Source organism: Bactrocera neohumeralis, unplaced genomic scaffold (assembly GCF_024586455.1).
Source record: "Bactrocera neohumeralis isolate Rockhampton unplaced genomic scaffold, APGP_CSIRO_Bneo_wtdbg2-racon-allhic-juicebox.fasta_v2 cluster11, whole genome shotgun sequence".
NCBI classification, from domain to species: Eukaryota; Metazoa; Arthropoda; class Insecta; order Diptera; family Tephritidae; genus Bactrocera; species Bactrocera neohumeralis.
The window spans coordinates 11,023,638-11,048,664 of NW_026089624.1; the positions used below are offsets into that span (position 1 = coordinate 11,023,638).

The 25,027-nt window shown below is 35.5% G+C and overlaps 1 protein-coding gene across 13 annotated transcripts in view; it reads left to right on the plus strand.

The window, feature by feature from the left end:
- LOC126765920 (tetratricopeptide repeat protein 39B-like) overlaps nt 1-25,027 on the plus strand; it is a 124,407-nt gene that overhangs the window by 85,067 nt on the left and 14,313 nt on the right. For 12 of the 13 annotated variants that reach the window (XM_050483624.1, XM_050483623.1, XM_050483621.1 and 9 more), the window contains 5 exons: nt 2,801-2,835; nt 22,930-23,218; nt 23,581-23,738; nt 23,795-23,960; nt 24,021-24,349. In XM_050483624.1, coding sequence (XP_050339581.1) covers nt 2,801-2,835; nt 22,930-23,218; nt 23,581-23,738; nt 23,795-23,960; nt 24,021-24,349 — 977 coding nt within the window. Of the gene's footprint in view, nt 1-2,800; nt 2,856-22,929; nt 23,219-23,580; nt 23,739-23,794; nt 23,961-24,020; nt 24,350-25,027 lie in introns of all 13 variants that reach the window. The other variant, XM_050483633.1, reaches the window with a different exon arrangement.

A 25,027-nucleotide genomic window follows, 5' to 3' on the forward strand; every position in this document is an offset into this window, starting at 1 on the left:
GCATCTTTACTCCACCATTAATCGTGAATGTGCTAAAGCGCTTTACCCAGCGGATTTGTCAAGGAAAGAAATTACCTATTTCACTCGACTGAGGCTCGGCCACACAGTGATCACGCATGGCCACATTCTTCAATGTGAGCCCTGGTAGCTAGTGTGTATTTACTCAAGTTAGTTTAATATTTCATATTACTCTAATAAATAATAATAATAATAATACTTATACATTTATGTTAACAGTAGAAGTATTTGAGATTAACAGTAATTGCTCTTGATTCAAATGTAATCGTATTTGTTTTATTGTTGTGCTTAACATAGTAATTCCTTTCATACAGTACCCCTTTGTATCTCACTTACTTAAAACTTCATTTCCGATTGTAAATTTGGTACTTAAATTCTGATAAAATTCAAGTTTTGAAAGATTTATTGGTGAAAAATTTTTGCAATCTAGAAGATCATTTTGGAAAAAACTATTTTCAAATAAATAAGAACAGAATTGGAAACAGTACTTAGTAGCTAAAGTAAAGGGAATATTTTTTCGGGATGTTATATTATTTGCGTATTTTTTGAATTCAGCGTGTTTTCCTTCGAATCTAAAACACCATAAAAATTTAAGTGGGCCCAGTTCTTTGATACAATTGACATAATGGACCATGAAGTGGTGTTTTGGTTTTAATTTTTCTTTAAAGCCTGTTGTATAAAATGTATGGTGATCGACAATTAAAGCACGTAGCTCATTCAAAATATTGTCACGGAACTCCTCATCCATAACAATCACATTCTTGGAGGCAACCACAGTTTTCGTACTTTTTTATTATGTCGTTACCAGCTACTGTTTCTTTTAAAACCTCTTCGACGTTGGGTTCGTTGTTTGGGCATGTTGAAGGTGTGCTTGCAGAGCTCAGCCAGCTTCGAATGGATGAAAGGTTTGTTATAGTTCTATCACCACTACAGCACGTGAGCATATCGAACTAGAAAGACATTAATATAAATGATTTATAAGCGTGTTATAAATGTGTGCGAAACCCTCAATGTGAAAATTTAAACGGAAGTTACGCTGAATTTTTAAAATGATTTGCTTACATTATTTTCTAAACGCCATTTTTGCAAGTAGTTCTCTGGCATTAAAAATTTCGTCAATGTCGTGGGAATGGATCATCTGCAAAATTGCTACACTCTTTAAACCACACCTATTGAACTGTATCAATGCATTTGATGACAAATCCCACGAACACAACAAATTATTTAACTGTTCATCACTATCAAAAATTACTACGGACTCATTGTCGACATTTTTCGTTGTAGGGGACTCATCTCCCAACGGACATTGCTCGGCAAATAAAGACAGCTCAGTTGATGGTATCAACTCCTCACTCATAGTGTAAACTAAAATGCACAAAAATTGTTTTTAAACACATATTTTTGTTGAAATAAATGTGTATATAAACCATGACATACCTGCAGAGTAGGCTTTTCGCAAATGTCGTCTTTTATATAAAAAAAATTACTGGGGAAGTTCCTTTTAAACAGCCTTCGTAAGCAGCGGGCGATGCGGCAGGCACACTAATGCAAATGCAAACTATGTAAGCTCCTTTTGCGCAGCTTCACTAAACACGAAATGTCTTGAAGTAATCACTTTCACTTAAATTAATACTTTCAGCACATATATTTACCTATAAAACCCAAATTAAAGTATTTGCGCACGCAACACGTGTTTCTGTTAGAATGATCGATGGACAAATGTAAGCGTCAACTTTCCTGTCTTCGTATGGAGAAACAGTAAAATTAAATGCGAAATGGTTGTGACAAATACTTTTACATTTAAAAAAACTGTAATCAAAAGAAAATTAAATACGAAACCTTTAAAACAACTATTTTTATATTAGATTTTAATAAGATGATTTTTAAAAGCACAGCCGCTTTTGATTCAAAAGTGCCGCATTTAAAAAAAGTATTTGAATCAAGAGCAAAGTATTTCCGTCAATAGTTTTGCTGATTGAAACGAATTTCAAAAAATAGCGCGATAGTGACTTTCCTACAGATTAATAATTTTTAGGAAATTTTTGTTTTAGATCAAAATTGCGGCCGCAATCGTCGACATCGTACAGTACCATTTCTTACGTGTCATTTCAACAATTTATTTAACTATTATGCACCCAATAAATAAACATAAAAAAATCACTTTGTGTTCGTCATGAATGTATTTATTTATAAAAAACCGGACCGATTAGTTAATTTCAATATAAAAAAAATCGCGAAAATCAATGATTTTTCTTAAGGTCACACTGAGACGATCTCTTAAATACACAAAATGGTTTAAATATTCTCTACAAAACAACGAAAAATAACTTCAGATAAAATGGAGCTATTGGGCGTTTCTCTTGACGTTGCCATGTACTTGAGGAGTACGAATTTAGGTATGAAACGATGATAACGCAAAAACTTAGAAACGACAATTTAAACGACAACGGGAATAGGGCCACAACGTCATAGCCGGACACGCCCCTATAAAGTTTAAACAGCGCTATTATCATAAAAAAATTTGAGAATAGAAATATTTTTAGGCATCGTAATGTTAAAAAAACGCCAATACAGCCAATTTTGAACTATTGAAATTTTCGCCAGGACTTGTGTTATATCCTCTCATTTATAATATTATTTATAATGCATTTTCATAAAGTATCTATCTTTTCAATACTTTTACATATCATTACGTGTGAGTGTCATCTTTATCACATATCCTCTACTGATATTCCAGCCTTTTAAAATTAATATTTTTTAATTTATGCTATCTTATCCACAGTTCTTCGATGCCAGCAGTGAACCAGATGACTTTAAGTACGATTACAATTTCTCAGGTTCTATTAATATTTACTTTATTATATATGTTTATTGTATATAAACGTAGAATGTTTGTATGTACTATATGTCTATTTTATGAAAGTACATGAGAACACTAGATTGTTTGGGAAGCATTCTTCCTTCGAGGTCATAGTTAGATGAAAGTAAAAGTAAATAATAAAAGCACATATGAAACTTAGTGAGTTGATGACATAAAAAATAAGTTAATAAGGTCTCAATTATAATTGTAATCTATTCACGGTTTCGTCGAATAATGAATGTTGAATTTTAACGCAACAGTTTTGTTTTTCCACTACCTGAAAGTACTTCCCGGCTTTCATCCTTACAAGTAGCGAAAGTATAAAATATTTGGTTAATCCTTGTTTACTCATTAAATTATATTCCACAATTAAATATTCTCCCTTTTTGCATACTATTTATTTTTATCTTTTAAACATTCGACTTACAGGTTTCAGTTATAATTTCACTTTTTCAAAAATGTTTCATTTTATATAATTTTAAATACACTTTTTTGTTTGATTATCTAAAATTTTCCACAATTTTTTTCTGTTGTTTCCACTTAACTTCAAAGGAGGGAACATGTAGCGGATAAAACTACGCTGCTAAGTACCGCTGAAGTATGTTTTCGCTATACTACCGGGAATTGAAAAAAATAGGTACCGTTTTTCGATCGAGTTGATATGGTGTATTGAATGATGCGTTGTGGATGCGGTTTTATGTGTATTAGTGTGTGATGTTCTCGTGAGTTGGTTGTATTGGTGTGATGTGTCGAAGGGTGCAATGTTTTGAAAGGTTGGATGTAAAGAGGAGGTTGTTGTTGGTCGCGCGGCACTCCGAGAAGCGGCTGCAAGAGCGGTGGCCACTGTGGTTCGGAGCCCTGGAGTTTTCACAGGGCGCGACACGTTGATAGATGCCCGTATAGTTGGCTTTGATGCTGCTACCGTATACATGTCCATGTAAGGTTAGGTTAGGCTAAACTGGTAGGCAACAAGCTACGCATAGACCAGTTTTGGTCCTTTGCGATACCAGATGGAGTTCAGTTCCTAGGTTCAAGAAAAGTAGTTATAGCAGATGCGGCCTCACTATCGATACCACCTCCAGTGTATCATACCGTGGGGACCCTAAATGCTTACAGCGTAATCTTGCCAATGCGGGACAAGTGCACAAGAGAAGCTCCACTGTTTCCCTGGTGCCCTGCTCTAAGCATTTCTTGCAGTCTTCTCGATCCAGCCGAACCATTATGCGGGCGTGTGCCGCCACCAGACAGTGACCAGTTAGTATTCCGATCATTTTCCTACAGGATCTTCTATCGTGTGCCAATAGGAATTTTTTGTAATTCCGATCTACAACTTTGCACATGACTGCAAAGCACCCAGGTAGCTCGTTCCACCGTGTTTTAATTTTCCTTACCATGCTTGTGTCGAGATTGGTTTCCCAATGTTTACCAATGTTTTTTCGGATGTTAGCCGCACACCATTGTGGGCAATCTCGTCCACTATTTCATAGCCCTCGATGCCTTTGTGGCCTGGCACCTGGTAGAAGTTAAGTTACTTACTTCTGGCTACTCTTTCCGCTGTTGCCCTGTTTCCTAAAATACTTCTGGAGAGTATATTCCCGTACCAAGCCAGAAGTCGTCCAGCCGATTTTGCTGCGCAGTTTCCAGCGAAGAGGTCTATAGGTGGCAGGTTTAGTACCAGCCACTATTGGAGTTGTTCTTAAAGCTCCCGTTACGCACAGCGCAGCGAGCCGCTGGACCCTTTCCATTGGCTTCCGGTAGGTGGATTTCCGTACGCTTGTCCACCATACTGGTGCACCGTAGATCAGAATTGGTTTATCGATAGCTGTGTAGCACCGGTGCATGAGAGAGGGAGAGAGTCCCAAGGTTGAGTCGAGCATCTGCCTACACGCATATAGAGCATTGCTGGCTCTCCTCACTCTTTCTTCTACGTTATGTTTCCACAGCAGCTTGTTGTCCAAGACTCCTCCAAGGTACTTGGTACAGTCCTGAGTCCTGAGAGAGAGTTGTGTCCCATTTATTGAAGGGAGCCTCCACAGAGGAATTTTGTGTTTTCTTGTAAACACAAGCAGATCCTTTTTCTGTGGGAACAACCCCAGACCCATTTGCGATGCCCAGTTCTGGAATGTATTGAGAGTGGTGGTCATAATACTGCTAATGGTCTATATACACCAACCCGTTATTAAGATGGCCATGTCAACCGCTTATGCCTCTATCTTAGGGGCTTTGCCTTCAAAGTTTCTTAACAGTTTATTCGCCATTAATGTCCATAGAAGCGGAGGTAGCACTCCATTTCGGGGAATACCTCTACAGACTTCCTTGGTCATTTTAGCGTCCATCCATGTTCTTATCCATCAAAAGGCTTCTGATCCAGCGTTGTATAGCAGGGTCAACACCCATTGACTGGATACTATTAAGAATAAATTCCGTACAGACGTTGTTTATTGCTCAAGAAATGTCCAGAAATGATCTTTATCTTCAAGAGCCTTTTCGATACTAAATACCAGTGTATGAGGAGCAGTCTCTGCTGATCGGCCTTGAGAAGCTTCTAGGAGGCGATTGTCCTGCGCATCATCTTCTTGTAATCTCTTAAAAGATCTTTATATTCATTCCAACAGTCCTCGCTTTCTGCCTGCTTGGCCCAGTTGAAACATTCCCGTACTCTACGTCTGCAGGACTCAAGCTCTTGTTTCTTTCAGGGGGCTTCGTTTTATGCTTATGGCACTTGTTCCTGATCTTTGCTTTCAATCTAATGGAGAAGTACATAGATGTATCTATAGTCAGAGAACGACGGTCAGTTTTCTACCAATGCACCCCTAGTTGTGTACATATAGAGTTATGTTTAGAACGTTTCTGGAAGTGGGCCGTACGTAGGTAGGTTCCGCACCTCGAGCTAGCTACCACTAGACTATGTTGTAAAATATAATTGAGTAGGGAATCACATAGTTGATTGATATCGGCGCTGCCCCAAACGTGGGCGTTTGCATCAGCCCCACCACCTACACTTGATTCTTCTGCTGGATGTAGCCGTCAGCCGTTGAAGCTCTGCCGTTAGCACCTCGCAATCGTGTGGCATATAGCAGGATGCAAGGAGTAAAGACTCATCCTTAGCATCTTCAATATCGCTGATCTAACCTTGTTAATTACCCTCGGTTTTGTGGTTTTGTGACTTCAGCCAAGCGACCACATTACCCGATGAAATCCATGGACTAAAGTCAAGTCGTCGTTGCCCTTCTCTAAATTGAGAATTAGTTCGGCAAAGTTGTTCTTATTTTCGTGAAGGTACACTTGGAGTACCCTCAGCTCTTGTTTCTGGACCATCAGACCTTCTGTAGGAAAGTGAAGTAGCTGTGATATCTTCTATGCCCAGATCTTTCCAACTTCGTAGATAGATTTCGCTATGCCCTCCAGACACTAGTTGGCACGTCTGGATTCGGTCAAATGCCGTTTTGCAATCTCATTGTCTGCCGCCGTTGCTTTGGACGTTGTCGGTTTGTCCACGTGCTTGACATCAAGCTTCCCTCTTTTTCGGGGTTGTTTTAATTTCACCTTCCGTCGAAAGCTGCCTCTTTGCAGTGATATGCTCCTCAATGCGGTGAGCATCCGCTGGATCCCAGGCATTACACCAGTTTCGAATGGTGAAGTGTGCCCGGCCATTCTTTGTTTCCTCTCCAGCCCAAGCCAGCCATTTCACCTCCTCTTTCTTCAGACTGAGATGGTTGCAAATTCCGACCGCCGCCTTGAATCTCTTTGTTATCAACCCCTCCTTGCTTGGCTTCTTCCGGGGACCTTTCTTGTCGTCAGAGTTGAAACTCTCGGTCGTATGCACAGGAGAGCGAAGAAGCTATTCTTCTCCGTTAGTGCTTACAGCGCTTTCTTGGTTCGAGTCTTCAGGGACTTTTTTTTTAAATTTTTCTAAATTTTTTTTTACATAAATTTTGTCATCGTCATTTAATTGTCAATAAATTATAAAAAATATGGGGACGATAGCCAGGCGTTTTGTGAGCATTAAAAAAAATTATGCAAATCGGTTGAGTAGTTCGATCGGAATCATGTCCGCCAGTTTAAAAAAGTGTGTTTTGAGAAAAACGCTTTTAAAGTCTACTTTTTCGAAACCTTCCAATGGTAAAGTGGGTAGTGGGTTTCTACATTAATTCTAAAAAAAAAAAGATTACCCTACTGACCCCCTTAATGTTTAGTCGCTCTATAAAGTTGAGCATGTACATAACTATTCTGTGTTAGTGACTCGAATGCTTGTAGAAGACTGTGACTTCCAAACAAGAAGTATACATACAGTAGCGAACAGTGAAATCCGGACAACCCGTTTGTATTTAAAGCACGATTGTAACCGACAAGTGTAATTTTTTGCGGAAAAGTTTATTCTTTCACTTAAATTAGTGCTTTGAAAACGTTTAATAACAACTTTTAGTTTTATTTTTCAATAGTTTCAAAATTTATTTCTTGCTCGTTCTTGGTTAAAGCTTAAATGTGCCAAATTAAAAAAAACAAATGTCCGAATTGGAGAAAAGTAATATTTTGATTTTCCGAAAAGAAAATCTGACCATTTGGGAAATTAGTGATAGTGTTGACTTCAGCGGGTCTTCCATTGGAGAATTTCTAAAAAATGTCGATAAAACCAGGTCTCTTAAGAGAAAAACTGGCTCTGTAGCAAATAAGAAGACAAGTTCTAAGGAAGATCGGGTTATACGTTCTATCAGCTTGAGGGGTCGTTTCAAAACTGCTGAGGACATTGAAGTGGATTTATTTGAAGATATGAAAGTTAGCGCAAGAACTGTTCGTCGAAGGCTTCAAGACGTTGGTTTGAAGGCTCGTCGGGCCGCCAAAAAAACACTTTTAACCTCGAAAATGCGTCAAAACATCAAAATTGGACTCAACTTGATTGCCGAAATGTAATCTTTTCAGATGAGTCCAAATTTAACATTTTTTGCAGCGACGGTATGCCCTACGTGGGAAGGAGAACTGGTGAGCGGTTCAAGGACGAAGGTGTTGTTAAGCAGGGAGGCAGCCGAATGATCTAGGGTTGCTTTTTCTACTATGGCCTTGGGCAACTAGCCCTAATAGAAGGAACCGTCAATAGCAATAAGTGTCAGGAGATGCTTGACGCCAATTTAATACCTTCAATGAAAAACCACTTTTCACGAGCGGATGTCCTTATTTTTCAGGATGACTTTGCGCTCTGCCATCGTGCCAAAATAGTAAGTATCCAGTTTTTTGTACAACTAGAGATTATTGCTATAATTTTAATTACAAATTTTATACCTATCCTTTTTTCTTTCTTTAAGGTGAAAAATTATTTATCAAAAAATCGTGGTCTGGACTTTGGAGTGGCCAGGTAACAGTCCGGATCTCAATTCCATTGAGAACCTTTGGTTTATAATGAAGGCTCCGGTAGCACAGAAGAGACCAAAAAATTTAGTAGAGCTGAACGGAATTCTCGAAGAAGCGTGGTATAACGGTATTGGAGCAGTAACATTAAAAAACCCCATAAATTCAATGCCCGAGCGTATAAAAGCCTTTATAAAAAGCAAAATAGGTTTGAAAAAATACTAAAAAGAGTGCTTTTGTATAGATTAATATTTCCTTTAACTAAAGCTATAAAATCATGTCTCTACTGTAAATAAAAAAAAATATTTCTGTTTATATTGCCAGTTACCAAAATGATACAATATCTAAATTGAATAAAAAAAATGTATAAGTGCAATCCACTACACTGACTTTTTTACGCGTAATACTAACGTATTAAATATATATTATTGTTTTAAAATAAAAAATTTAAGCATTCCACTAAAATAACAATGAAAAACTATGATTTTTTAGTTGTCTGGATTTCAGTGTCCGCTACTGTACGTTTGTGATTTTAAGACCTGGGTTGCCGGAGGAAAGTTTTACTTGATGTCTTCTGCCAATTCGTGGAGTATGAATGGCTGAGTATGGAGCACATTTAACGCTGAAGGTCATCGTTTTTAATTTAAAGTCGATAATGGACTAATGGAGGATTTTCGAAAATAATTCGCTGAAAAACTTGATCGTGTTTATGTACGACGAATTGTCTATAATTTTTTCGACATCCCATGAGCTGACTTTCTCCATGTGGTTTAAATGGAGGTATTCGTCTAAGACCTATGACGAGTGTGTGAGGAAATTCTGGCTTTAGTGGTAGTCGTACGACGTACCGACCATTATCTGATCTAGTAGTTGGTGCTTTGTAAAGGTCTTCACAGGGGTTGTAATTAAATTGGGAGAAAGTTCTTTTAACTCCCAAAATTTTCTCAGTTATGATTTGAGGTATTCTTTTGAGATTTCCTCAACTTGAATTGTCATGGCGGTAACTGGTTCTGTAACTAGCTCACTTAGAATCCACCCAAACATAGTATTTTGGACTAGAAGGGTGGTTGAAATTTTATCAAAACCTTCAAGAATTATTTGTGATAAAAGATCACTGCCTAACAGAATGCCTATTTGAGCAAGGGTGGTGAAGTAGGGATCTGCTAGTTTAAGTGCGAAAACTTTTCCCAGTGTTTGTTATTTGTATGATAGCTAGCTTGGAAGCATAATTGTTAGTTAGCGGGAAAACAATAGTTTCTGTTTGAATGCGTTGATTCGCTTGAGACGAAATTAGACTAATGCTGTCGATTTTATTAGAGTTTTGAACTACACATCCGCCCAGTTGGCTAGTTTTGTTGGCAGTTTTAGACGGTGAAGACGACTGCTGTGGGGTACCCGACTTTGATTTTCGCTGTGTATTATTTAAGTTTTTAGTGCCTTTAAGCAGCATATTGTTACTTGGCACTTTGTATTTCAGGATTTGCTGTTGCAATTAATCCCATACTTCTTTTAACATTAGGGTTATTTTAAAGTGACCTGGAAAAATTTGTAATGTGAAGCAATTATGTCGTTTATGACAATACACGCGATTAAGTTTGCTTTCGCAATCTTTAAGCAAGCAGTCGGTACAAAGTCTTTTCGTTCTTACGAAATTGTTTCGGTCGCTAATATTAAAGTTTTTGTTTTCTAGCAAGATTTGAGCTCCTTTACACAGTTCGCATGACGTTTATTCATGCTGTTCGGCTGTGAATGATTGATTTAAAAAAAAAACCTCTATTTAAATTGCAGTTGCTACTAGCTTGGGTTCTATTGCAGCTTCTATTGAGGTCGTTTTCAACGTTTTTCGTTCTGACTAAGTATTTATTTGCCCTTTCTGCAATTTTATAAATAGTAGTAAAATATTCTTTCACTTGCTTTGCGTTTGCGTTGAGCATTTTCTTCGCGATGAGAGCGATTGCTCCCACTAAAAAAACGATTTTTCTGATAATGCTGCTGTGCATATGTATACTTATGTATTTACCAGAATAGGGTCCCAATTATTTGTGGAATTGTTTTGTGTTGATAGAACCGGCAAACAATTTGAAAGTTTGATAAATGCTTCTCCTGTTTCCCTTTGAATTTTTGACTAGCTCATTAATATCGTTTTTTGCTTATCGACCAAAATTTTCTCGTTTTGATATTGTGCTTTAGAGCTTCCCAAGCCAAATTGAAATTATCGTCTTTTAGTGCAAACTGTTTTACTATTACGTCGGCTTGAGCTTTAGTTTTATATTGGAAGTGATACAATTTTTGTATCTTTGTTTCTTCATACTGGTCTAAGTAGTTTTCACTTTCGGAAATAATTTTTATAGCTGAAAAGGCTTTGAAATTTTTTTGTATCTCTCTGTTTTGAGCGAATTACTTTTACTTAAAGTAAAAGTGGGTCATATACCATATTTTTTTAGCTGCACCGGGATAGAGAGTATTTTAATACTCTTAAGACTAACTTGTTACATGGATTGTAATGCTATTTATACTAACTAGTATTTTTACTTATTACTAGTTGATAGTTTGTTTACATATGATATATTGTTTGTTTCGGTTTGTTTACATATAATATATTTTTTGCTTTGATAAATTTCCTTTGTTCTAAATTAAGGTTGTTTTGATATTTTGTGTATACTCATATAAGATAAGATTATATTATAAAGAATACGTTCCGTAACTAGCATGCAGCTTCTTTAGGAATATCTAATAATTGTGATGTTCTTGGTTTATCCTCTTTGGCTTTATCTGATTGCACTTAGATGTTGAATTTTATTAAACTATAAACATATACAAGTTTTTATGGAATATACCAAAAAGTATTGCTTTTAAATTGTTTTAACTATAGAAAGATTCGTTGAAAATTTTTAGATTGTCTTCCTGTTTAAAAAAATTTTTCAAATGAGTTAAGCTTTCGTTTATATATATTTACTAGAGGACACGTTCGTGCTTTACTGTGGGTGACGCATAGATAATACTACTATTACCATCTATATGATTTCTATTAGTTAGATTATAACTATTATTAGTTAATGAGATATAGCATTTTTGTGAAGCAACTTGTGTTAGTTTACAAAAACAATGGATCATAAAAGCATTTCGTGTGTTAATAAAGCATTACTTTTTGGGGGAAAATACTGTTGAATTTGGGCTTTGCACCAGGGTAATCAACCGTTGAAAAGAGCCTTGCTAAGTTGGAAAGAGGCGAATTGAGTACGGAGGACAATAATGGAAGTGGACGCCCTAAAGAGGCGAAAGTTCCGTGCAAAGTGGGTGCCTCGCAAGTTCATAATCTAACAAAAACAACGAATTGCTCATTCTGAGGAGTGTTTGAGTGCTCTTTAATCGTAATAAAACCGAATTTTTGCATCGGTGTGTGACAATAGAAATACGGCTCCATCATTTCACACTGAAGTCCAATCGACAGACATTATAGTGGACAGCACATGATGAACCGGTCTTCAAGCGCGGAAAGACGAAAAAGTCGGAGGGCAAGGTTATGACATCCTTACGTACAGCTGCAACCGCAACCATTGGATTTCGGAAAATGCAAAAGAACAGCTGGTACGATGAGGAGTGCCGTGTCGCAGTGGAAAAAAAGCAGAATGCCCACCTCGCAGTGTTAAAATTGACCACGACACCTGCGAGATAGGATAGATACCTAGAGTTGAAGAGGGAAGAGAGACGCATTTGCAGACAAAAAAGAGAGAGGACGAAATGCGTGAGTATAAAGAGCTTGATAAGCTGGTCGAGATCGGTAATGCTTGAAAATTCTACGAAAAGAAGCGGCGTCTAACAGAAGGTTTCAAGACCGGAGCATACTCTTGTAGAACCCCCAGAGGTAATGTAGTGACTGATGCCCAGAGAATACTACAATTATGGAAGGAACAGTTCTCCAGCCTCTTGAATGGGAGTGAAAGTATGACTCCAGAAGATGTCCATCCCCATCCCGACCACGAAAAAGTTCGAATAGCAATTACCCGTCTGAAAAACAACAAAGTGGCGGAGGGTCGATGGATTGCCGGCCGAACAATTCAAAAAAGGCGGGGAAGAATCAGCTTTATCAACTTCTTTGTAGAGTATAGACGGACGGATGGATGTCCAACGATTGGAATTTTAGTGTACTATGACCAATCTACAAAAAGGAAGATTCTTCAATCTGCGAGCGTATTGTTTGCTCCATCAAGATCGGGAAAGACCTCTTCGAACCGTTCGAAACCGAACGAGGTTTCAGACAAGGGGACTTTCTATCGTGCACCTTCTTCAATCTACTGGTGCAGAAAATAATTCGAGCTGCAGAGCTTAATCAATAAGGTACAATCTTCTAAAAGAGTGTACAGCTACTGGCGTACGCCGATAATATTGATATCACCGATATATGTTTGTATATATTTATATTTAATAAATATGTATAAAAAAGACTAGAGCAGGCATACTTAATTCCGAGCGCGAAAATTGCGAATAAATATATTAGTATATATGTATATACTTATATGGATAAATGCGGATATATTTGGACATTTTATGAATGACATTGAAACAAAGTGCAGAGAATCTTGGATTATCATACTGCTGAAGTTGTTAGACTTTGGCTTCTGTACAATGCTCCAAGACAGCTTAAAACGCCTCCACAATCACCTGACCTAAATCCTATTGAGCACCTATGGGATCTTTTAGAAAAAAAATGAGTCAGCATACAATAACAAGTAAAGAGACTTTACGAAGTGTTATGCAGGCAGAATGGTTCCGGATTACAGATGAGAAAACAGATAAGTTAGTAAGATCTATGCCAAATCGATTGAGTCAGGTCTTAAAACAACGTGGCTATCCAACAAAATATTGAATTTAATTTTTATTTATCACAGAGGACTCGTCTACGTTTTACTGTGGCTGATACAAAGGTAGTACTAATAATACATATTACGAAACGGTTCACAAGCGTGGAAAGACAAACAAATTGGCTGGCAAGGTTATGGCAGCAGTTTTTTGAGATGCACGTCGTATATTATTCATTGAAAGATTACTGAGCCAGTTTTAATTCATTGCACTGTGTATTTGATTGCAGTTATATTATACCATTCCCAATATTTAGCAATTTTATTATTTTTTAGGAAGGATCAATTTGCATGCGTACATTTGCATATACTTCATCGTTTCCGTTTAAATACTGCAATGCTTTGTGCAACGCTTTAAAAAGATTTCTATATATCTCAAATTATAATAGACGTTTTCATCAACACTCCAGTTATTCCGCCATATTTTTATGCTAGATATCGCGTTTGGTTTGTTATGAATGCATTTGCGTCCTTCGCCCATAAACTAGCAAAGTATCCGCAATGTCTTGACGACGAAAATATCAATGCCATTTTTTGTTGTGATATTAAATATATCTGACGGGTTCGTCTTAAAAATAACTGGCTGGTTCTAGAGCACAATCAGTATAGCCAATATACTAAGCATGTATGGATATGAATTTTTTTTACTTATTTCTTTCTATTTTTTAATTACTAAAATTTTCAAATGATTCTTACATGAATTTTGAACAAATGCTTATGATTTGAAATATAATTTTTTATTTATGAATTGTATTGAGTTTTAACATAAAGATACAAACAGTATCCTTTGACCTTACCCTAGTTCTAAGCTAGTACTTCCCCACAAATTTTTAGCCAAATCGGTTCAGCTGTTCTTGAGTTATAGATGGTGTAACTAACACGACTTTATTTTATATATGTAGATATAGATTTTTAATGCCTTTGTAACTAATTTTAAAGCAGAACGCAGACTTTGTGGTGCCTATTTTTATTTGTTCTTACACTAAAATATTGTTATAATAAAACTGAAAATACGAATATACATTTTTGTGCTTACATTTTGAACTTATGATTATAAAGAAGAAATACATGTAAAATGTTAGGTTGCACCCGAAAAAATGTGGAAAATTTGCAATCATACAAGTAAATATAGTTACATAAATAAATATATTTTTTTTGTGTTTGATTAATCGTAATATGTATAATTGTCTCTTGTTTTATTGTTTTTTTTTTATTTCGCCTTTGCTTAGTTATTTTAAGCGATCCTGCTTTCTGCTTTATAAGCATATGTACATATATATTGTAGGCATATACTATACATCATATACTTGTAGGCGTACTTAGTGGTAATGTTATTAGTCGTTATGATTATTTTAATAATGTTATTGAGAGAAGTTTGATAAGCGATTTGATTTTGCCACCGGGATTGTTGAACTTCTTTCTCATTGTTTGTTGTGGTGAGTTCCCGCTCCTTATGTGTTTGAGAGTTTTTTTGCTGCTTGGTATTAATTAGCGCCCGGCTTTGAATTGTATTTGTTTTTTTTTTGCACTAAAAGGTCTTCTCTGTTTTCGCGCCCGTTGTTTTTCATTAATTCCTCCACTCTATGTATGCATATACATAGTATATTTCCTCACTAGCACTGTAATTTGGTATTTGTTTTATTTAAATAAAATTTTGTTTCCTTTTTTGTCTTTTTTTATTATTGGAATTCAGTTTAATTTTATTATTTATATTAATTAAATATATAAATACATTTCGACCATTTCCATTTTTTTGTTTTAGTTTTACCGTAGATACCTTTCAGAACGGCTCGAAAGACCATATGTTTTATTACTTAATTATATTCCACAATTAACTTTTCTCCCTTATAACTTCACTTTTTCAAACATTTTTAGTTTTATTTAATTTCAAATAAACTTTATTCGTTGGATTATAATGTACACTCAGTCCTTTTTTTACGCGATTTTCGGTTCTGCCACTAATCGCGTAAAAAAAAAAATCGCGTAAAAATGGTTAGTTTTCCAATATTAACTGACAAATTGGATCCGAATATAAGCCGCCTCCTGGTAAGCCGACATACTGGCCCAGTGATAGAAGAAAAATACCAGACTTAATAGATTTTGCTGTAGTCAAAAATTTAGATAGATCGCTTATGACAGCTGATACATGTACAGACTTATCATCTGATCATTCTCCTGTACTAATAAAGCTATACGAACAGCCCATGATATTTGAGCCAAAAGTTTCTCTAACATCATATAAAACTAACTGGTTGAAGTATAGAAAGTATATCAGCAGCCATATCAATATTGATTGCAAAATAAATACAGAAAGGGACATTGATGAAAATATAAGAGAAATTAATGACCTAATAACGAATGCAGCTGTATTGGCAACACCAAAAAGAAACAATAAACCAGTTGGTTTTAGAAAGATCACCAATAATGAAATAGAGAAGCTTGTAAATGAGAAGAGAAGAGCTAGGCGAGAATGGCATTTAAATCGCTCCCCTTCAACTGAAATCTGCTGTACGAAAGCTAAAAAAAGCGCTTAAACGCGAAGAAGAACACAACACCGAAAATTATATAAAGAAATTGTGTCCAAATTCTAGCAAACAAAACTCCCTTTGGAAAGCCCAAAGTCTTTCAAGCCACCAGTAGATTCCAACATGCCTCTAAGACAGTTGAATGGTAATTGGGCACGTAGTGATGAGGATAAGGCAAATTGCTTTGCAAATCACCTAGAAAAGGTATTTCAACCCAATTGCCCAAAAAACAATTTTGAGTTGCCAATCTTGCCTAATACCGCAAACGAGTCGCATGTGTCTATTAGGACTTCTACTTCTGAAGTTACTAGAATAATAAAGGAACTTAACCCTAAAAAGTCACCAGGGCATGATAATATTACCCCAAAAATGCTAATTGAGTTACCAAATATTGCCGTAGAAGTGCTCTCTTTGCTCTTCAATGCAATTCTTTATCTCGGACACTATCCTAATTCATGGAAAAAGTCGCAGATTATCTTGATAGACAAACCTGGGAAAGACTTAACACAGCCGTCTTCATACAGACCAATCAGTCTTCTACCCTGTCTTTCTAAAATATTTGAAAAAGTGTTTGCTATCAAAGATGACTCCTTTCCTCCACGAAAATAATATAATACCAACGCACCAATTCGGGTTTCGTGAAAAACATAGCACGATAGAGCAAGTAAATAGAATCACTAACGAAATAAGAAAAGCAATTGAGCACAGAGAGTACTGTTCAGCTATATTTCTAGACGTGGCTCAGGCGTTTGATAAGGTATGGCATGAGGGCCTTTTATATAAGATTAAAAGTATTGTACCTTCAGAATTGTATAAAACATTGGAGTCTTATTTAAAAAATAGAAAATTTATGGTAAAAGTGGGAGATTTCATATCTGATGAAAGACAGATAAGGGCTGGTGTACCCCAGGGCAGTGTTTTAGGTCCAACACTATACATCATATACACAGCAGATCTTCCAACAGCTAACAATGTATTAACTTCAACTTTTGCGGACGACACAGCTATAGTGAGCCGTAACAAATGCCACATAAAAGCATCAAGAATATTAGCCAAGCACTTAAGGTTTGTCGAAGAATGGCTAGCCAACTGGCGTATAAATGTGAATGAACAAAAGTGTAAGCATGTTACATTTTCGCTTAGACCAAATATGTGTCCGGCAGTAAAAATGAATAATATTCTAGTACCCCAAGCGAATGAAGTAACTTATCTTGGTATTCACCTAGATAGAAGACTTACGTGGAGAAAACATATATCTAGTAAAATAACTTGCATGAAGATAAGAGCTGCAAATTTAAATTGGCTATTAAATAAAAACTCCAAACTTAGCCTAGACAACAAAGTGCTTTTATATAAAGCGGTCATAAAGCCGATTTGGATGTATGGCATTCAACTGTGGGGTACGACCTGTGCAACTAATATAGACATAATACAAAGGTTCCAATCAAAAATGCTTAGATCAATCACGTGTTCACCATGGTACATGCGTAATGAAAATATCCATAAAGACCTCGGTATTTCTATGGTAAGGAAAGAAGTAGAAGACAGTAGAATTAAATATATATCTAAACTCCGTGATCACCCAAACCCTTTGGCTAATGCTTTGGTACATTTCTGCAATCAAACACGCCTTAAAAGAAGAGATATGCCCGCGTACTAAGGAGCAATGTATCACCAAAACAGCTCAATCACTTGCTTGAGCGTGTCTAGTCTTAAATAGATTTAAGATTTTATAACTTATTGTTAGGCTTTTAAAACAAAAAGCAGATTCAATAAATAAAAAGATATTGAAAAAAAAGTATAACAAAATATACGCGCAAAAAAATATTCAAAAACAATACAATAAGTTTCAAATTTCAGACTTATGATTTATTTATTCATAACAAAATAAAAAATACAAAACAAAAACCATATACATATAAAAGAGAAGAAAATAGAAAATGGGTAGATTTATTGAAAAAACCGTTGAATGCTGTTTAATCACTGTCATTATCCGTAGTTTAAATTATTTTTAGCCGCTTATTTGGATGGCCGGCACTGATATCACTAGAATTTGTATCAGAATCAATAGTTAGAACTATGGAATGATGTTCTGATTGACTTATGCCCGGTTTCACAGTCCATACTTAAGTTGTGCCTAAATAAAATCTTAGCTAAGTATTGTTGCAAACTGAGTGGTCGTTTGCGTTTCACAGTCAATGCTCAATTTCTATAAAATTTTATTATGATATATGGCAACGTTGTGGGCAACATATGTTTTACAAATGTCATTCATAAAAATATGTTTGAAATATTTAAATTATAACAGACAATACATAAATTTGCGGAGCACCTATGGGAACTGAAGGAAAAGTATAAGCTGTTATTGAGTGCAAACGAACGGACACTTGCCCTACGCTACGAAAGATGTCGCTGAAAATTCAAAGCAAATTCACAACAAAAATCAGCTGTTATTTAAGCACTGCTTAAGTCTCCCCTTTTCAGTACTTAAGCATTACATAAGTATGAACTGTAAAACAATATTTTCCTGTTTTATCTTAAGTACAACATAAGTATGGACTGTGAAACCGGGCATTAGAGTCTCCGACTGAGTTTGCACCATAAATTCAGTTAATTTTGATTGAATGCTTCTTTTTGGACCCAATAATTCCGATGTAGTTCTTTATATCTTAACATGCAGACACTCAATTCTTTTTGAAAAATTCGTGAACGTTCTGCTGCAAGTTTAAGACCAAGCAAAAAACGAAAAAAAGCAATCGCGTTAAAGTGAGAAATTCGCGTAAAAAAAGGAATTTGCGCTGCAAAAATAACCGCGTTAAAGTGAAATAGCGTAAAAAGAGGTCGCGTAAAAAAGGACTGAGTGTATAAGATTTTCCACATTTTTTTCTGTTATTTCCACTTCACTTCACGTGATGTACAAAGCTATACGTATGCTGCTATGAAGAAGAAGAGAGAATCGCAAAAATGAACGTTTTCCGATCGAGTTGATCCTTTTAAGGTCTGCTGGGCGGTGAATAGGCGAAGATTGTAGGTGTATTAGATGATGGGTTGTGGATGCGGGTTTATGTGTATTGATGTGTGGTGTTCTCGTGCGTTGGCTGTTATGGTGTGGTGTGTCGTGGAGTGCAGTGTTGTCAAGGGTTGGATGTTACGCATAGTATTGTTAATTTTTATTATTTACCTTTATCTTCTTGTTTTCCAAGAGTATTTCTTGATAAATAACTACTACAAGGAAAGTATGTGTGGGTTTCACTTTTGATGGAGAAGTTTTGCCATAATATTCCAATTTTGGAAACTATCTCTGTGTGCCTGTCGTTTGCCGAAATTAGTTTTTTATTTGATCACTGCGGCATATACACTACTAGAGGACCCGTCCACACTTCACTGTGGCTGATACATAGTTAATACTACTACCATCTATATGATTTCTATAAGTTGGATTATAACTGTTAGTTATTGAGATATAATATTTTGTGAAGCAACTTGTGTTAGTTTACAAAAAAATGGATCATAAAGCATTTTGTATGTTTATAAAGCATTTGGCTTTTTGGGGAAATGCGGCATATACACTACTAGAGGACCCGTCCACACTTCACTGTGGCTGATACATAGTTAATACTACTACCATCTATATGATTTCTATAAGTTGGATTATAACTGTTAGTTATTGAGATATAATATTTTGTGAAGCAACTTGTGTTAGTTTACAAAAAAATGGATCATAAAGCATTTTGTGTGTTTATAAAGCATTTGGCTTTTTGGGGAAAATACTGTTGAATTTGGGTTCAGGGAAGTCCACCGTTGAAAAGATATTTGCTAAGCTGGAAACAAGCGAAATGAGCAAATTCGGTGCCTCGCAAGGTCATAATCCAACAAAAACAACGAATAACTGATTCTGTGAAGTGTTTAAGTGCTCTCTAATCGGAATAAAGCCGAAATTTTTCGTCAGTGATAGAAACATAGCTCCATCATTTCCCAGTTAAGTCCAATCGTCAGTCATTGTAGTGGACTGCACATGATGAATCTGATGATGTTCTCAGGCGTGGAAAACCGAAAAAGGCGGCTGAACGTTATGACATCAGTCTTTTGGGATGCACGTGGTATAATACATACTCAACGACTGATTACTCAGCCAGTTATAATCTATATCACTGCGAATTTGGTTGCAGTTCTTTTCTTCTATTCCAAATATTTAGCAATTGTATTATTTTTGAGAAGACTCTGTTTAAAATTTTACGCATATATTCAAATGATTCCTACAAACATGAATTCTGAACAAATGCTTATGATTTGAAATACATATAATTTTTGTATTTATGAGTTGTATTAAAATTTGACAAAAAGAGATAAAAGGTATCCTATGTCCTTACCCTGGTTCTAAGCTACCTCTCCACCAATTTTCAGTCAAATCGGTTCAGCCGTTCTTGCGTTATAAATGGTGTAACTAACATCAACTTTCTTTTATATATATAGATGTGAGGTTTTTTTATTGTTTTTATTATTGTTTTTTATAAACTTATTAAACTTTGACATAAAGAGATAAAAGGTATCCTATGTCCTTACCCTGGTTCTAAGCTACCTCTCCACCAATTTTCAGCCAAATCGGTCAAGCCGTTATCATATTATGTCGTGACAACGTTTATATGGGAAAATGGAATTGTCGTCTTACTCTATCTTACTCGCAATTGTTCCTTATTTGCTCACCGTTTAGACCTACCCTGGACTACGACAAACATTTTAAAACCAAAATCAGCTCAATCGGCCCAGCCGTTCTCGAGTTTTAATCAGACTAACGAACAACAATTCATTTTTATTTATATAGATAGATAGATAAGTGCAACTCACTACATAATATTTGTTTGTAACTTTTCATCCGTATTCGTATTGATTAATTATCCAAATAATATGATATTCAGAAACAAGTAAGGAAGCGCTAAGTTCGGGTGCAACCGAACAATTTATACTATTACAATTTGCAAGAATCAAAGCCAGGGAAATACCTTAAGGTGTAAAACTAATCATATGGAGTAAAGTCAGCCGGATCTTCGAAAGTCCTGATATTAGTTAAATAGGGGCTAGGCCAAGTTTTAGCTCAAATTTATCTATTTTAGGCATAAAGATATACAGCTATGAATAAAACATGCTCCCTTATTTTCATTGAAATAACTCACATATTGGCAGATATATGCGGTAAAAAGTCACCCCGATGTTCGAAAATCTTTATATTAAGTATATGGGAGCTAAGGAAAGTAGTGGTCCGATTCAACCCATTTATGCCTTAATTTCAGTTATATACATATGTACAGTGCTGGTCTTAGGTTAGACGCACCAACGTTTTTTTTAATAAATTGTTATATTTATATTCATGCTGGTTCTTATTGTTCAAAATGCTTACTTATCAAAGATCGAATATTGTCCGAAAAATATTTGCTCATAGTTGGGTGATTTGCGAAAAACTAACTGTACATTCGAAGATTCCGGAAATGTCTATGACAATCACGTGCGTTTTTAGTTGGTCATTTAAATAGACGCACTTTACATTTCTTTATCTTCCGTAAACAAGTGCAGTTTTTTCTATTGAGAAAGTACTTAAAATAATCAAATAAATTGTTATAAATTTAAAAATAAAAATGAGAAAACCTACTATTCTGAGCTTATTGGAACGTGCAAAAGTAGACTTTTTTTACTCCCAAGCACTATCCAATCGAAACATTGCCAAACTATCTGAATATCAGTACGCAAAATTGTTAGCATTGCTTCAAATTCAACTAAGTATGCAGCTAAGATTAAGGCATCAGCTGGAGTAAAAGCAAATCTTTCAAGTGTTCAGCGTACAATCAGAAATGCGTCTAAAAATCCTGAATGTGAATGAACTACGGAAAAAAAAACGGCTTCGATTCGCGAAAGAATACAAGACGTGGACTGTTCAATCTGACACTCGACTTAATAATTGATTTTCAGTTGTCTTTACTGAAGAAAAACGTGTTATTTTAGATGGCACCAATGGCCTTCAATACTATCATCAGGATGAGCTAGATTTAAGTCGCCCCACAGCCGAGTAGGTGGAGCCATGGTGTGGGTGCCATCACGTTTTATGGAACAATTGACTCGATTTTTATCAATCAGAAAAAGAACGTCTCTTGGATTTTTCAAGAAGACAAGGCAATACAAAGTTAAGGAAAAATTAGCTGCAGCTATTAAACGTGCTTGGAGCGAGATTTCCTTGACCTACACAGATTCATTGTATCATCCTCTGAAGGACCGGCAATACTCTTTACTGAATCTATATTTTTTTCTAATAAATCAAATATTAACACAAACTAAAAATTTAAGTTAAAAAATTTTCTTATAAAAAATTTAAAGAATAGGCGGTGCCCATCGTCCAATTTTTACACCAGCTCTTTTAAAGCTCTCTCATGCCATCTCGGTGGTAAAATTTAATGTCTCTGGCGTATTTAGTTATTGATTTATCGCGCTTTTAGTAGTTTTTAACAGTGCCGTTATATGGGGATTTCATCAATTTTTACACTGTCGGTAGAAGTTCTAATAAGCTTTGTAAACAGGAAATTTGGTTTTTATAGCTTAAGTGGTTTAAGAGATATGTATATTAAGCTTGTAAGAGAGCGGAGCTACGCCCATTTTTTCCAAAAAAATTTTCCCTTGCTGCTGCGATCCTCTGTACCAAAATACAGCTTTATACCTTAATTTAGTGCTTAGTTATGACCCTTTATATGTTTTCGGTTAATGGCGATTTGTGGGCGTGCCAGTGGTCCGAAACCGCCTATTTACCAACCCGAAAATTTTTTTTGCACTAAGGAACCCACATATCAAGTTTCATCGAGATATCTCAAATTTTACTCAAGGTACAGTTTGGACGGACGGCCGGACAGACAGACAGTCACTCGGATTTCAACTTTTCTCGTTATCCTGATCATTTATATATAATCCTATATCTATTTCGATTAGTTTTAGGTGATATGTACAACAGTTAGATGAACAAAACTATAACACTCTGTAGCAACTGGTTGCAAGAGTATAAAAATACGTGATCTGAACAGAGTTGTGCAAAACGCACACTGCATGAAAGTATAACTTCCGGAAATCAAACAAATGTGGTATAGGTAGATTAAGTGGACATTTTAGGTTAAAGTAATTTTTGTAATCAATAGTATATAAAAATGACCAATAGAAAAAGCAAGTAGGAAACTAGCATACTGACCAGTAAACTTTTTGTCGGTTAATAACTAATATACGATGATTTATGTTTATTACATATACCGGCAATTTTTTAAATTTATTGCAAATTTCAACGCATATTATATAGGAACTTTGAAATGGATTTAAATAATGCTCTGGAGGAAGCTAAGTTGGCCATTTGTTATTTCTTTAACAATAAATTTGATGAAGCTCGCATTTTATTGCAACCATACGCGCATGTCAGTATGTACCATTCAATGGGCAATGCTGTATTTATATTCCTGGAAGCAATATTAACATTTGAACAGCGACACATTGTCAGAGCTGGAGATGAGTTGAAAAAGTGTTTAAGTGTTTGCCAAGGTTATAAGCACAAAAACACTTTTACACAGTCCATCGGGAGGAAATTTAAGAGGGTATGTAAGCCATACATGATTTTAGTATATAGCGGTGACCCCAGAAGTACCTGTGATCAGTTAAAAAAAATAATGCCTTTGGAATAAACAAAACTAAAACCGTGAAAATGACATTTGTACACCACAAAATGAACATTTTCGAAGCAATTCATCAATTTTTTAAATATCAAATCTTATTTTCCTCTTCAGGTTAACACAGCTTTTTTTAATTTAATGATATTGAGGACATCATTTAGTACTATGAGATGTTAATATGTAAAAAAAAACAACTGTTTACCTTATCACACTGGTTGCTTCTGTCGCTGCCCAATACGCAAAATTATTATAAACTGTATTATTACATACATTGGCATTATACACAGACAAATTACACGCAACTCACTGATTTGGAGGCGCATGCTGAACTTTGTTATGCAGAGTCGTTGCTCTTGCGAGCTCTACTTACATTCATTGAGGACGAGACTTTAACAAGTTTGATACGCGGAGGTATGAAAATACGTCATTGTTACAGTAGCTACAAGTATGTTCTAGTATTACTTACATACGAATATATTAAGTATTCTGATCTTTTTTAAGGGAATGCGCTCAAATTCTTGTGCAAAAACAGTGGGAATCAGATGTGTCGAAAGTACATTTCGAAAGCGGTGTACGAATGGGTGTTGGCGCCTTTAATTTAATGATTTCTTTACTGCCCACAGGTGTTATAAAAGTCTTGCAGTTCATAGGATTCTCTGGAAGTAAGGTAGCACGTAGTATATCAATCAAACCATATCTTTCTTTTAAGTAGTTTATTTTATTTTAGACTGCTGGTCTAACTGATCTCAAAACTGGTTATCATTTATCCGGTCTACGTCAGGTGCTCTGCGCCATCACTTTGCTTGGCTATCATCTGATAGTTTGTTATGTGATAAGTCATCAAGGAGGGGATTTAGAACTGTGCCATAGCATCCTAGAGGAGCAATTACTATTGTATCCTCAGGGTGTGTGGTTTCTCTTCTTTAAGGGCCGACTAGAATTCATGAAAGGTAATCTGGATGAAGCGCAGTATTGGTACAAAAAATCATGGAAATCACAAAACGTCTGGACACAATTCCATCATCTGAGTTTTTGGGAGTTATTCTGGGTAAACTGGTTAGTAAAATTTGTTTTATGTTCCCTTTTTCGACAAACATTTTTCTTACGTATCGTATGACAAAAGAGTAACAACTAAAAAACTTTTAAAATCAAAAAAATGTCTCTTAATTTCTCTGTTAAACTAGAAAATACTTTTTAAAGAAGATATTGTACATTCTACAGAAAAAAATGTTACTTTGACACACAGCCTAAATACCATAGTCAGAAATCGAAAAATTACAAATATTCAAGAGGTGTAAAAACAGTTCCTGTAAAAGTTATTGAAATTTAACATTTTATTGTCATCGATTTTTATTTATTATCATACAGTTTTTTATATAAAACATAAACATTCATTATTTAAAATAATTAATATCTTCTAAGAGGAACTTATGTAGCTGCAGCAATGCTCCTCTCAGTTTGAGACAGCTTCTACAATTGCGCTAGATTGTTGTCAGTCATCATTGAAGATATCTAAATAATAAATGTTTCAATAATTAACCGAATAATCAATATACATTTAAAATTCAGTAATTCACTTGCCAACACATGATTGGTGGTTTTCTGCTCTTTTTTGACGAAGTTTATAAACTTATCCACTTCTGACATACTTGTATTGATTATTGACTTAATAGTCACTTCATAAATATTAAAATTATGAACTTTTTCGTATTAATATACACAATATACTTACCT